Source organism: Chelon labrosus, assembly GCF_963514085.1.
Source record: "Chelon labrosus genome assembly, chromosome: 20".
Taxonomy (NCBI): Eukaryota; Metazoa; Chordata; class Actinopteri; order Mugiliformes; family Mugilidae; genus Chelon; species Chelon labrosus.
The window spans coordinates 24,389,425-24,403,946 of record NC_140353.1 but is presented as its reverse complement, the minus strand read 5'-3'; the positions used below and the strand labels follow the sequence as shown (position 1 = coordinate 24,403,946).

The 14,522-nt window shown below is 38.2% G+C and overlaps 1 protein-coding gene across 1 annotated transcript in view; it reads left to right on the top strand.

Moving 5' to 3' along the window:
- clmna (calmin a) overlaps nt 1-8,098 on the top strand; it is a 31,142-nt gene extending 23,044 nt beyond the window's left edge. The window contains exons 10-13 of the mRNA XM_084569273.1: nt 1,087-1,253; nt 2,727-2,817; nt 2,911-2,963; nt 4,216-8,098. Coding sequence (XP_084425399.1) covers nt 1,087-1,253; nt 2,727-2,817; nt 2,911-2,963; nt 4,216-4,339 — 435 coding nt within the window. The 3' untranslated portion in view covers nt 4,340-8,098. The remainder of the gene's footprint in view (nt 1-1,086; nt 1,254-2,726; nt 2,818-2,910; nt 2,964-4,215) is intronic.
- The last annotated feature ends 6,424 nt before the right edge of the window (nt 8,099-14,522 follow it).

Here is a 14,522-nt window from a genome sequence, read left to right as displayed (position 1 = left end):
TTTGGTTTGAGTGAAAATTTGCAATAAGGTAGTATTGTAGTATTTTGTCAGACATATTCCATATGAAATGTACATATTTGGTGATACCCCTGACTTGCAATTTGTGCCACTATTTGATCAAAATTTCTGTTAGTACTTTGACCAAATACATGGCAAACTAATGACATTCAAATAAGCCTCTCCAACAAGGTCTTCAAATTTTAATCTTGTGCGCACAAGTTATACTGGGAGCTCCATATTCAGTATTCCTTTGAGTTGTGTTGCTGAAAGGTCATTACGATGATTTCTATTTGCATTTATCATTTAACAATAAATGAATAATCAACTTGTGCATACAAAGACGATTTTTAGTGTGTGTTTAGTGTGGTCCAACTGTTGTGGTCCAACTGTTCAAACAGGAACATGAAGCAGTGTGACATTGTACTGCTCCATAATATCACACCTAACAACCAGATGACCCACACTCACACTTTTCTGTTCCACTGATGTTCTTTGACACCATAGGACTTGCTAGTTTTTTAGTCTGCTCATGCTAATTTTGCTATTATTAAGTATATCCCACTGTGATCAGTTGTAACAAAAAATAAAATATTGTGTTATCAATCATTTGGACATCTGAGCAGTTAAAAAAAACTACAAGATGCAATTTGTCTGAAGATGACAAAACATAAGAAAAACAGTTGTGAGATGTTTTCTGCAGAGGACTCGGAAAATAGACTGATACATGGAGGGGATTTTTGCTGTTATAAAGCCTATGGCTAGATGTCTATAAATTTTCCTAAAATTTGTTTTTAGTATACGTCCAACAAAGCCTACAAAATGTGCATTTCAAATATTTAAGGCTGAAAGGGAATTGCGTTGAATCATGAATGGGATTAGCAATATTTTCTGGTGTGTATTACACTAAAAGTTCTGCCTGAGAGTGGGATATAATTGCCATTACAATTAAGTCATTTTTTGACGGATGTCTTGCACATTATTACCATACTCCCTGCAAGTGGGACAAAAGCAAAGACATTTTGGACTGTGAATTCATTATTCTTGTATATTATTAAGTTGATAAACTACTTGTTTCATTCATTTTAGGTGATCAGTAAGGCCAACCAAGAGACTAACAACACATCTGAATCCCAGGAGCGATGCTTGTTGTCTGGAGGACTCTTGAGTGGTGATGTTTTAACAAACAGCAGTGATCTCTGTGAGGCAAAGCAGCAGAACCCACTCACTGCAAGAGAAAAGAATGAGTCTTTGTGGTAGGGTTTCTATTCTTAGTCGGCTCCCTTATACACTGAGAAACACTCTTTACCCAGGGGGAACCCAATGTTATGGCAGTGGATGGTACTGGTCTGGCCTGGCTTCTTTGACTTTGCTCAGATATTTCCTTAAAAGTACTTGAAAGTAGATTGTCAAAGGGCATCAAGTCAAGCTTTATGAGGACTGAAACACTGCATCTTAAAGAAAGGGATTAAGGATTAATAATGAATAATAAAATATGAATAGGTGTGAATTAAATATTACAACAGAGCATGATTCTTTCCATATTCAACCATAAGAATTAGCTGACTTATTTACATTCTGTAATTGCCTCTGTGTATTGGCAGTGTTCTTTTCTATGCAGTCTGCTCGCTTATGCACAGGGGATTCAGAGAATATTATTTATTGTTAGGGAGGAATTTGTGGTGATGCCGATGAAGTAGAAGAAGTACCAGAGTCCTGTATGTCTTATGCTGAAGGAGTTTATTTAGGCTCGTACGAGGAGAACAGAAGATTCGTCATCACAACATAAGTGCATGAGTCCACCTCAATTCTAAGGGTCAAACAGTAAAGCTCAGATTCTTATACTAGAAAGGTGGGCTGAGGCAGCAAAGGGGAGATGTGTTAACATCCAATTGGCTATAGTACATAAACATGAAGATAAGGATTCACACCAGCTAGGAAATACAAAGTGTCATCCAGGAACGGAGGGCGTTATCATCTAACTCTACAGCTGTGTCTGTAGACAGCCAGAGAGTGAGACTGAAGACACCAAAGAGGGACCATGGCCTTGGCATGTTCCTCAAAGAGAAAATAGGGCAGATAACTGACCCCAGCAGTAATCTAACAGAAAGTCACTATGACACAGATGGATTGACTATTAACTACACAAACTATCTATAGGCAAGTGAAATTATTCTCCAACATTTATGCAGTAGACACGCGCATTTCACTTATTGCACGCATTGAAGACTAGCTTACTGATGCCACTACAGGTGTCACCAAATCACCTAGAAATTTTATTTTAAAGCTGTACGAATCAGTATTGCCATCTTAGCAAATGAGCACAATCTGTGAAGTGAATGCTACTCTAGCTGAATGTAAAACAGGACACTAGCTTTGCCATATTAAAAACCATATGTAAAACTCATGACTTTAAGGAAACACTCTTTATGCACTGAAGTCAATCCAACAGACTTTTGTACCAGTTTGCACCAGTTTCTGGTTGTTTACACAATAAGCAAGTTTCAGTGGGAGTTTCCTTTTTAAACCTGAAACCTTCCCACCAGTCCTCTAGAACTGAAGAAGCTACTTGGATGAGTGGTGAAATGTCTTCTCAAAAAAACTGTACAAGTCAAGTTGCCTTTTTTAAACCTTTTTTGGATATGAGTATTCATAATGGCTTTACCAATATGTTTCTCTGGTTTGGTGCCTTCTTTTGAGACCTAAACTAAAGGATTTTGTTTTTTCAGTATTGCCACGAGAAGTTACAGCAGACAAGATGAAAACCAGATCCCTCCAGTTCTTCGTCACAGAAAGGGGGCTCACCTCACTGAATCCATGGTGAGTTGGACATTTTCTCCGCTAGGGTGATATTACTATACTAATTACTCCTGTATAATGACAACAAGCATTTGACATTTCCACCATTCACAGGACAATCAGAGAGCTGCCTTCAGAAAAGCTGACAATGATGACTCTGATTTGGGGTGAGAACATTTCCTTCCTTGTTTTAGTTATTTGTTTTTTCAAGGTTTTTAAAAAGTAACAGACTTCTCGTGTTAAAATATTAGTCTGCCTATGTCCTGAGGGATCTCTTTAAATACAGGTGTGAATGCACCAAAGACACCAAAGAGATGCAATCCTCAGACCACATTTGAAGGTGGTCTGGGATTTATATGACCTTTATATGGTTCCCTTATCACGACTCGTTCTGACCACATTGATGGACTGCCTGCTCAACTTCTGCAAGTTTTTACCTAATTTATTTTGAGTTAAAAAAAAGACGTGTGTCATGGGTAGTTAATGGTATCGGCGTGTGACCGGGTCCCTTTTTCACCTCACCTGAAAGATGGAAGCTCGAAAGGCCAACCCTGCCTTTCTGTGAAGTGTTCAGTGCTGGCCACTGTGTTGAGTGGTGTTTTGAATGAATTCAATTAATGAGAAGTGTAAAAATGTAATGAGATATATTTTTATATTGATGTCTACTTAATAATTTGTATGGTGCATTGTCATTACTGTAACACAAACAATGTAACTTCAGTTATGTTGTATTTGTTAAAGTAAATCTGATGACAATAATTTTAGCAGAGCTTACAAGTTAAAAGTACGGTCAGTCAAAGTAAATGCATCAAGAATATACAAGGATCAGGCATAACATTATGACCACCTGCCTTTATATTGAGAAGGTCTCCCTTGTGCCTCCAGAACAGCTGTGACTCATCAGAGAATGGACATGGGCCTAGTGAGAGTGCCCTGTGGTGTCTGGCAACAGAATGTTGTTAGTGGGGGCCTTTGAGTCCTGTGGGTTGAAGGGAGGGGCCTCTGTGGATCATTTTTTTAGTAGTTCCTAAACCATTTTTGTGTGTGCGCCAGTGTCAGGCTGCATCCTGCTGGGGATGGCTGCTACCATCAAGGAGTGTCATTGCTATGGGGTGGGGGTGCCTGGTCTGGTCTAGGTGGGTGGTACATGTCTAAGTAACATCCACAGGAATGCCAGGTCCAAATGTTTTCCAGCAGTATATGCATTATCTCAAGATGGTCAATGTTATTCACTTCTCTTGTCAGTGGTCATGGTGTTGTTTCTGATCGGTGCGTTTGCTATACAATGAGACATAAAAGTATACATAAAAGTTTTGACTATTGAATGATGACCACAATAGCACTTGAAATAGTAACAAACTTCAGCTTTTGTGTCTCTGCTAACCTTTCTCTCTGGCGTGTGTGTATGGATGTATGTAGATGGAATGAGAATTGGGAACTGTACCTGCTGCTGCTGCTGTGGCTGCTGCTCTACTGTTTCTGGCTGCTGCCACAGATGGACTTAAAGACACTGCCTAGCCTGCTTCTGAACCTTGACCACTGAACACACACATGCGCACAGTCATATTTACAGGTAAAAAGTGAATGTTGTCAATTACAAATATCTACATTTTAATTAAATATACACACAGACACACATACCTAGAGTTCAACTGCCACTCCTTTCTCCTTTTTATTACACATAAAGCATTTAAGATTAAGTGAAGACATTTCAAATTATATATCAATTTCACTAGTGGAACTTGTTTTTGCATTTAGCTTTCAATGTGGCTTGAAGTAAGCCTTGTCTTGAAAATAAACCCACATTGTGATATGGGCAAAGATTATGCTGATTTGAAAAAAAGTCAAAACTTAAAAAAAAAATGTTTGAAACAAGTCATTAAGCATCAATACATTATGAATTTACTAAGTTGTAGTATGTTAAGAATTGCTGTGTAAAGCTGACCAAGCTGATCTTGTAAGAATATAATATGACTGTAGAGCATGCTCCAATATGTAGATAAAGTAAATCATACTGTACTATGGGCACAGTGTATGGATGCACAGTGAATACCAGGCTAAGAATGGTTATTAGTTAAGAGTTAATGGAGCAGAAGCAGGAAAATAAAGACTATATATATATATACAGATATGTATATATGTACTGTTTTAACGAAAACTTGTCAAGTCTGAATGAAGGGGAATTTTTAATAGTTGCACTTTTGAATGAGAAAACAAACTGCCAAAGATAGTGTTGGATGTACAAATACAGAAAGTACACAACTCACCAACAGCCAGATAATGGAAGCTTGTTTTTAACACATAAAATATCTGGTACAGCTCAAGTACTAAAGCATCACAACAGCCCTATAGGTATAATATTTGAGGCAGAATATATTTGTAATATTTTATGGCTCATAAGATGTATGAATGGATTTTTAAAAAGTTTTATGATAAAGAAATATTTTATGTGGTTGAGCTATGCTTGAGCTTGTCCAAGCCAGTCAATGGAAAAAATGCTTCACACTGAAATATATTTCTATATGTTACTTTTGAACAATGCCTGTAATGAAGCACTATAACATGTCCTACTATGCTTTCTTCATTTGAACATTGTTGTCGTCAGCACAAACCTGCTTCCACCAGCCAACCAGTGGATGAAGTCTATGTTTACTCTACATATAAATACAGGTCCTTTGGCCACGAAAGAAGCCATATTTCCAGTCCAGTACAAACTGTATCATCTCTATAGCATGGTATATCATAATAACATCACAAGGGTATGTGTGGTTGCATTTTCATACATTTAGCCTTGTGAGAACTATGACTTTGTCCCAGTTCTACCTTATTTACTAACTGCATACTGTATGGTCTGAGTGTCTACACTGTGTCTACTGTTTTAGCGGTTACTTGTAAAAGTAGTCAGTGGAAGATTTTTTTTTTCCTTTTTATTATTTTCTTCATTGCAGATTAGTATTAATGATGTCAAAGCTATGAAGGAACAAAAAAGTGTGAAACAAACCAGATTTTTTTTGTATATATATTTTACACTCTTTAAGATGGCCACCATTTGATTTGATGGAAGCTTTGCCCACTCTTGGAATACTCCTAATCAGCTTCATGAAGTAGTCACTTAGAATGGTTTTCGAGCAGCCTTGAAGGAGTTTCCAGAGGTGTTGAGCGCTTGTTGGCTGCTTTGCCTTCACTCTGTGGCCCAACTCATCCCAAACCATCTCAATTGAGGACCAGTAATCTGAAGCAGCACCCCATATCTTTCTAAGTGTGCCTTGAAATTTAAATAAATGACCAACAGTATCACCAGCAGAGCACCAGAACGCCATAACACGTCCTCTTCTAAGCATCACAGTGGAAAACATAAATGTAGAAAACATCCGTTCCTTTAAAGTTTCTCACAAAGACATCCAGGTTGATGGATGTCTTTGTGAGAATGTCATCAGACCAAATTACAGATTTCAAGAGGTCTAATGTTCATTCCTTGTGTGTCTTAGACCAAGCAGTTCTCTTCTTTTTCTTCCTCAGTTTCTTTGCAGAAATTCAACCACGAAGGCTTGATTCACCCACTCTCCTCTAACAGTTGATGTTGGTGTATGTGCCACTTGAACTCACTGACACATTCTTGTGGGCTCTGTTCTGAGGTGCGGTTAATTATTAGCTTCTGAGCCTGGTAACTCTAATGAATTTATCCTCTACAGCAGCGGTAACTCTTGGTCTCATGAGAGCAAGGTTCAATATAACGTTTTATGGTTTTCAGTACTATATGTGAGAATACTTGATTGTATTCTCTCAGTTCTGAAAATTTTGCAGATTGACTCACCTTCATGCCATAAAGTACTAATGGACTGTCGTATCTCTTCACTGAGTTGAGCGATTCTTGTCATAATATGGATTAGAGCCACCGTCGAATAGGGCTATTCACTGTAGAGAACTGTGTACCAACCCCACCCGTGCACAACACAACTGATGGTGTCGAACACATTAAGAAGGCAGGAAATTCCACAAATTCGCTCATGCAAGACATTGTTTTTTGCTAATTGAAAATAAATTCCAGGTGACTACCTCATGAAGGTGATTGAGAGAATGCCAAGAATGCAAAGCCATCAACAAAGCAAAAGGTTAAAAACTTTGAAGAAGCCAAAATGTAAAACATATTCTGGTTTAACATTTTTTGTTTACTACTACATAATTCCATATTCCTTCATGGATTAGATGTCATAAGTATTTATCTATAATTTAGAAAATAATAAAAATAAAGAAAACATTGAACGAGAAGGTGTTTCCAAACTTTTGACTGGTGCTGTACATGCTATGACTATTAGATTGTGATGAATGTATGTATTTATGTACATGTGCAATTTATCTTTCACCCTATTTTCATAGATGACAAAAAAAAAAAAAGGATCAAAGACTTTTAGAAGGATTATTCTGGCTAAAACCTTCACCTGCTTAACACAGTATCGACAGTTGTGGCATAAGCTTAAAATACCCAAGTGAAGTGCTACCATTTATAATTATGTGAATTATATGACTGACCTATTTGACTGTACATAATGCTGTTAGTAGTTAGCATGAAATGGGACACAGTTTTAGAAAAGAAATTTTTGCCAGTCCTCACGTCAACCAAGGGCTAGTTCAGGTTTAGAATTAGCATGAATGGATGGCCAGAAGAATTATATAGTAAGAGGTTTATTTTTTGATCTGTCCATAATGCAAACATTCTGCTCATGTTCCTTAAACATGTTGTATGTCATAAGTATCCATGAGTATGTTAGCAATTAATAGAATATACCTCAGTTACTCCTCCAACTCAGTTGCTCCAAACAACTATTCCAACAACAACTACAATAGGAAGACAGTTTAGGTTTTTGCAAGGATATAAGTAGAGTGTATGACTGCACATGTGTCGCAGTGACACGTCATGGCCAGGTGACCAAAAAAGTCACTAACCCCTTCCCACACCAAACCACTGAATGGACTGACCTACTTAAAGCATATTAACTTTTGTGCTGAGCCCAGAGTCATTTTAGTTATTTCAACATCACCAGTCGAGTCCAATAAATATGTTTAAAACGCTTTGTCTCTTTGTTGTTTTTTTTTTGTTTGTTTTTTTTAAAGAAATGTATCAACAGGAAATACATTGTTATTTGTGCTCATTAAATCTGCATGAATCAGTGCATATTCAGTTGTTCTGAATATGTGAAAGAGGTACCTGTTGGTGACAAACTGTTAGCAGATAAACGTCATCAAGCAGACACAGACAAATAACTCCAAATGGATACTGACCATATGCAAAACAAGCCAAACCCAACACTGAGCAATGCTTTTATTTTTAATATTATATAGCAGAATTGTGATATATTGGGCGGAAAAAATAACTAAAATGAATGGTGTCAGAAATATCAAGAGTCAGTATTTCATTCTGAAGATTCACAAGACTTGTGAATGTTTTCAGCCATCCAGGGCATGGTATGTAAAACAAATGCAAATGGAAGTTTCAGCACTCATTTTAGTGGATTTCCAGTTCTGATGATGACTAATGGGGACTTTAGGGTTTTATTTGGAACTTACAGTTTGTGGTCAGGGTGCACCTGAACCTCACATGACCAGGGTTTGTCAACAACCTTAGCCATTGCTCGTTGTTCATTTGCTGTGCAGCGTGTGCTCAGTGGGTGCAGATGGTTTTTAGATAAGAGTAAAGGAAGACATCTATGTAAAATTGGAAAACCCTAAATATGGGAGGAGGACTTATCAGCCACATAACAGTGTTAACATCTCTCCCCAAGATAGTTCACCCCATCCACACCTTGTGTTTCTGGACGTTAATGGTTCATTAGTCTCAAGGCATGCGAGTTTCAGGTGGGCACCACTCACAGACGTTCCAAATAAAAATCCAAACTTCCCACCAGTGATTGAGAACTAAATAAACCTTTTGGATGATTGGTAAAACATTTTGAATGAACTCAAAGAAGCCTAGTAGCATTAGTTTTATATATTTTGTTCTGACACAGTACTTTTTTTAGATCTGGTTTCTGTGTCTAAACGGTCGCAGCATGTTTGATATTGCTGTAAAGTATATTTAATCAGAAAATAAGTCTGGCTTGCTGTCCATTCTTTCTTGTTAAACGGCTCTTAAATCAGGTTCCAGATCCTGTTAAATGCATCGCTCAGTACTGAGTTAGTTATGTAGGTAAGTCTTTAGTAAGTCTTTGCTGGACAAGATAGGTGGAGTGACAGTTTATAGAGATGTTTAGCATGAGTTGTTTTAGGAGGAAAATTGTTTTAAAGTTATCAAAAAATGAAAATGTAACATTAGTATTAGTATGGGCATACCAAATGAACAGCATTTCTCTGTGTGTAATGCTGCCATCTGAAGGACGTCCCGTAACATAGCAGACAAATGAAAGGGACATAAGGCAGCTCAGAGGAAGACTAGTTTAATTGCTATATAAACCACCACATATTAATTAAATGTGTTTACAGGTATTGCAGGTAGTCATTAAATGTGGGAGCAGTGGACTGGAGGTTAGAGAAGAGGAATTCTCGACTTTAGGGTTACTGTTTTGAATCCCCTCTATACCCAGCAACCTAGCTCCTAAACTGCTCAGTGGGCAGTCACCTGAGTCAACTCCACAAGGACCCAGTCGAGATGTTTGGGATGAGTTGGACAGCAGAAAGGAAGCAAAGCAGCTGAAGTGTCCAGGCCAAGGGCTCCAGGTGACTACTTCATGAAGCTGACTGAAAGAATTCCAAAAGTGTGCCAAGCAGCCATCATAGCAAAAGGTAGCAAATTTGAAGCATGTAAAATATAAAGCTTATTTTCCCCCATATAGTAGTTATTTTACTACTACTACTAAGTGTGTTGCATCATAGTTGTGATTGTCTTCAGTATCTAAAAAATAGAAAAACTCTGAATAAGAAGGTGTGTCCAAATAAATGATAATTATCACTAGTACTGTAGGCTATATTATATTATTAGACATCTCAATGTTGGGTAATTGATAAAATACCACCAGCCTGTTTTGTGTAAAGAAACCCAAATAAATAGTTAACGGTGTAATTTCCATAGACTGTAAAAAAATAAACTTTTATACAGTATGCTGGTGGCAAGTTCAATAAATACGAGAGCAGAATTTTGCTTTGCTTCTAGGTCTGCAAGTGAAGTCCGTCCATGGTTCCCAGTGTTCGGTGAGTCGATCCTCCTTCTGGCAGATTATCCGAAGACCAGAATTCTCGTCCACTTTAGTAGAACTGAGATGCCGCTGTGTGTGCAAGGGGTAGTTGCGCCATTTACGTAAATGTTTTGGCGTAGCAGAGGCCCAGGTAAAAGGAAATGGTCCCCTGTGGACGAGTAGCCACCAAATCGGGACGACAAGAGTAAATGGTAGCGAGGGTATCCAGCGAATGAATTCAAGTCCTTTGAGGCGAGACGATCAATAGGGAAAACATACATCAAGTGAGTGTGTTACAGGATTTATCTTATTTGTGTTTCTGAATTATTTTTTTCGGGCTGTGTCGGCCTTGCTAGCTATTAGCTTGCTAGCCGAGTGCCTGACATGATGATGGTGCATGGTGGCTGCAGTTACTGTGCAGACGTGATGTATTATATGCTGTACATTTCGGGTGACGCTATGATTCAGGTTCGCTGTATAAATCACACTGCCAGGGCAAAGGAAGCACACTCAAACATACAATAAGATGGTCAGGCTAACAGCCACTTACAGACGATCTATTTGATTCAAGCTCTGCTAAACATGCTAGGTTAAGTTACCCTGTTGAACGCTCCAAGAAGGTTTACATTGCATTTATACAACTCTTTGCTCAATTTTTAACACTATGCGTTGATAATAGGTTACTACATTTACCATTTCTTAATTTATCATACATGTTTATTATCATCATAGTGTCACGTAAACGTAAAATGAGCCATTTTGTCATATGGTAACATTAGCGCCCGCATTTTCATTTTCAGGCCAAGGACCGTGAAACGCTCGTGTGCAGATCATTTAGAGCAGTAATCTTCTCATATTTGATCAAATTCCTTTAGCTGCGAGGTCAGGAACATCGACTCGACCAGCTGTCTTCAAATGCTAGGCTGTAATAGAAGCTGTTTAGATGCTAACTAGCTAGCTAACGTTAACAGCGTGGTTTCTGCCAGTAACTTAAACCCATTGGTCAAGGTTTCAGCCATCCAGCTAAAAGGTTCTGATTACCGCGTGCTTACATTTTAAGAGAGAAAGCTCTAATATTGTGCCAAATTGAGCAGAAGAGAGCACCTTAAATTGATACTGTGGATTACAGATAATTCTATTAGAGGGTTATCATACTGCCCCGAGGTCATACAGTTTATGTCAGCTAGCGTTTGAGCCATGAATGCGTTATTCTGCCTCGTGTGCTTCTGAACATGGTTTTGTATATGGGCTGCTTGACAGCTGCTTGAGACACCGTTGTGCAGTGGCAGATTGAATTTGAGTTTACAGGTGTGAAAGATTTTGTTATTCGGGGATACTATTAAGATCCAGGATACTTAAACTATTTGTAAATGTTGTTGCTACTTAACAACCCGAGCGCGTGTCCATGTCAAGTTGTAAATATATCTTTTGCTCTGTGTTCACAAGTATTTGCCAGATTTCTTTGATACGCAGGGTAGCAATTAGTCTACATTCAGAGAGCCATTGTTTTTGTTATAATTTATATTATCCAGCAAGAGTGCTGTGGTTGTGATCATCTTAGCTTGCCTGTTAAATTGTTGGCTTTTACTTGCAAAGTTTTTTATTGCACTTACAAGATCAAGCATTGTTGCGCTTAACTAGACTGTGATTTTTAAATTGTGCAGTGCTTGTTACCTTGGTTTTCCCTTTCTGTTTTAGAACACGCAGAGAGCAGAAGACACAGTTCAGGGTGTTGGTGTTTTTTTTTATACATTATCTAGGCTATGTAAACTCCCTCAGACATCCTTGTCTGAAGTATTGTTGTCATGTATTTTTCAATCTTTTGTCCTTCTCCGGCTCTGGTGAGATGCATTAGGTTAGGCGTGATGACAGGTGTAGATGATGTGACCCGTACAGTTGGCTGATAACCCCCGGACCCTCGCTTTTTCATACATCTTGGCCTATATTGTTGGACTCTCCTCTATATGTTTTTCAATGCGACAAAAAAATCCATCCAAATATACAGTTCTCAAATGCCCAACAAGTTCTAAGAAATGCTTGCACTGTCTCAAAAAATGTTTGCAGTCTGGAGTTCTGGTGTATAATGGAGGCCTTACCCTGTCTTTTGAAACTTGAAAAGACTTTAAATAGAACCTAGTTAATTCAATGACCTATGGGACTACTTGTGTCCGAATGTCATATAGTATACTTTTTCATGTAACTTGCTGTCACACTGATATTGTCACTTGGTAACAGTTTGAAACAAAGCAGAGGTGGAACATTTCTTTTCTTTAAAAATTAAGACGGCCGGAACTGCCACCAGAACCTATGCCAGGGTTAGGATTAGGGTTAGCTAGACAAACTTGGCTGCCTCTAGCCTTTGCCATGCTTTTAACCCTGGTGGGAGAGGCCTTCAAACTCTCTGCCATACAGGGCAGGTTGGTTTAAACATTATTGAATCATCCTCTAACTGCAGTTAAGTAATGGCCATTCTGAAAGTCGACATGCCTGGGTCAACAGCCTGGTACGCAGCCATAGTACCTGCTTTCGAGTGGCCATAGTGCCAGTTCCAGGTCAGTGGCCTTACTGCCTGTATTGGTGAAGTGCCTAGAGAGGTTGGTCTTTTAACACACTGAGGCAGTACTCATACAGAACCAACAAGTCAAGTTCACATACTTTTGCAACTCAAAGGTATCTACAAATGATTGATTTTCTTTAATGAATAAATGCACAAGTATAATATTTTTTACTTTCAGGACTATGATGTTTTGAGTCATTTTGATGCAGAAATATAGAAAATTCTGAGGGGCGCAAATACTTTTTAGCTGCACTGTAGCTATGGGGCAGAGCAGCCTTCAGGGCAGAGTGTGGTCTGAATAACTTTTTGTGTTCAAAAGTTTTATTTATCTAATGATGTATCCTTTCCTTCTGACCTTCGTGTCATTCTGTCAGCATCTTTCATTCTTATTTTGCTCTTGCCTTGCAGAGCTGGAGGATCCACTCATATTCCCTGCCATATGTCGTTTTGTTAGAGGTAAGGTAACCGTGTAGCAGTAAAAAGCATGGTCTCATCCAACAGCATAAAAGTAATGCAACAAGTCACAAAATGTGCTATATACACTTTATCATTTTCGTATATTATTTCATATTGTGGAAATAAATATGTTGCCATGACAAGCAAAATGTGCCTGAAGTTTTGTTTTATAATGAGATTCCATGCTATAATGTAGTACCAGGAGCAACAAAAGCAGTCTCTGTAACAGCCAAGCCCATTTGAATGTCTATATTGTGTTTGACAGTCATGGTCATAATAATATACTCTTTATGTCATTTCTCAGGTCTGCTTCTTGCTAAATGTTGGGAAGCATCAGGAATTGATTTGGATATATTTTATCATGAAGCCCAGACTAAGCATTGCATGCTTATCCAGAAAGCCTCAGTTGTTACCTGTAAGTACATTTCTTAAGACACTAATTCTGTTTCCATTTTTTCCATCCTACTCTTAAGTAAGTTTCATTTTTAGCTGGTTGGTATCATATGGACCATTACAGGCGCAGAAATCTCTACACTATACTGTAATAGTAAACAATTATTGTATTTATAAGTAAGTAAATCTTTACTTCCATCATTAGTACAAGGCTTTAGTGCTTCAGTTAGTCTGTACTGTTACATATCATTATACAAAAGCCCAATTAAATGGTTATTACATTGCTTGCAGCCAACAGGGCAAAAACATTCGATTAAGAAGACACTATAGGGCCATCCTACACTGGGGTTCTTAGGTGCTTAGGAGATGTGCTTGGATTTGCCCCATGAGTTAAGGAAGTATAGCATCAGACCCTGGTAATCTGAGATACTGACAAATATTAGCAATATTCTATGCCGAGAATCGCTCTCTCTTAAATATGCAGTAAAATTCAGTTATATTTATATAGCATCAATACCAAAGTAATTTATCTGACAACACTTTAGAGAACCCAAACCCTGAAACTGGCACTAATACGATGGTGGCAAGGAAAGATTTATTTTTAACAGGAAGAAACAGAGTTCATATAGGGGGACCCACTTGCTTGAGGCCAGTTGGGTAGAGACAGTAGAAGATAGAAGAGGAGGAGGAGAAGAGAGCAGCAGATACATTTCATCCAGATAGAGCATATAAATGTAATACAAACAAACATACACTATACTAGGCGAAACATGGTACATTGAAAATGGATAACAGAATTGGTAAAGCCAGCAGTCAAAGTATCTATGGTAGAAAATGTTAGTTGTTATACGGTGTACTCATAAAGATACTATTGTACAATTGCAGCCTAGACCTATAACAGCAGTTACGCTGTTACGCTACGACACTGCAAAAAGTCACACCACACCAACTAAGGACCAAGGGCCGTATTCCTAAAGATTCTTAGCGCAAAGAGTTGCTCCTAGTGGCCAAATTCTAAAAAAATTCTTAGAATCATGATGAAGTTCTCCTCAAAGTAAAAAGTAGAACCTGGTAAAGATAAAAGGTATTCCTAAAGAATCTTACCTTTTAATAGTGCTCCGAAGCTGAGATCTGTTAAGAGCAAGGAGGAGGAC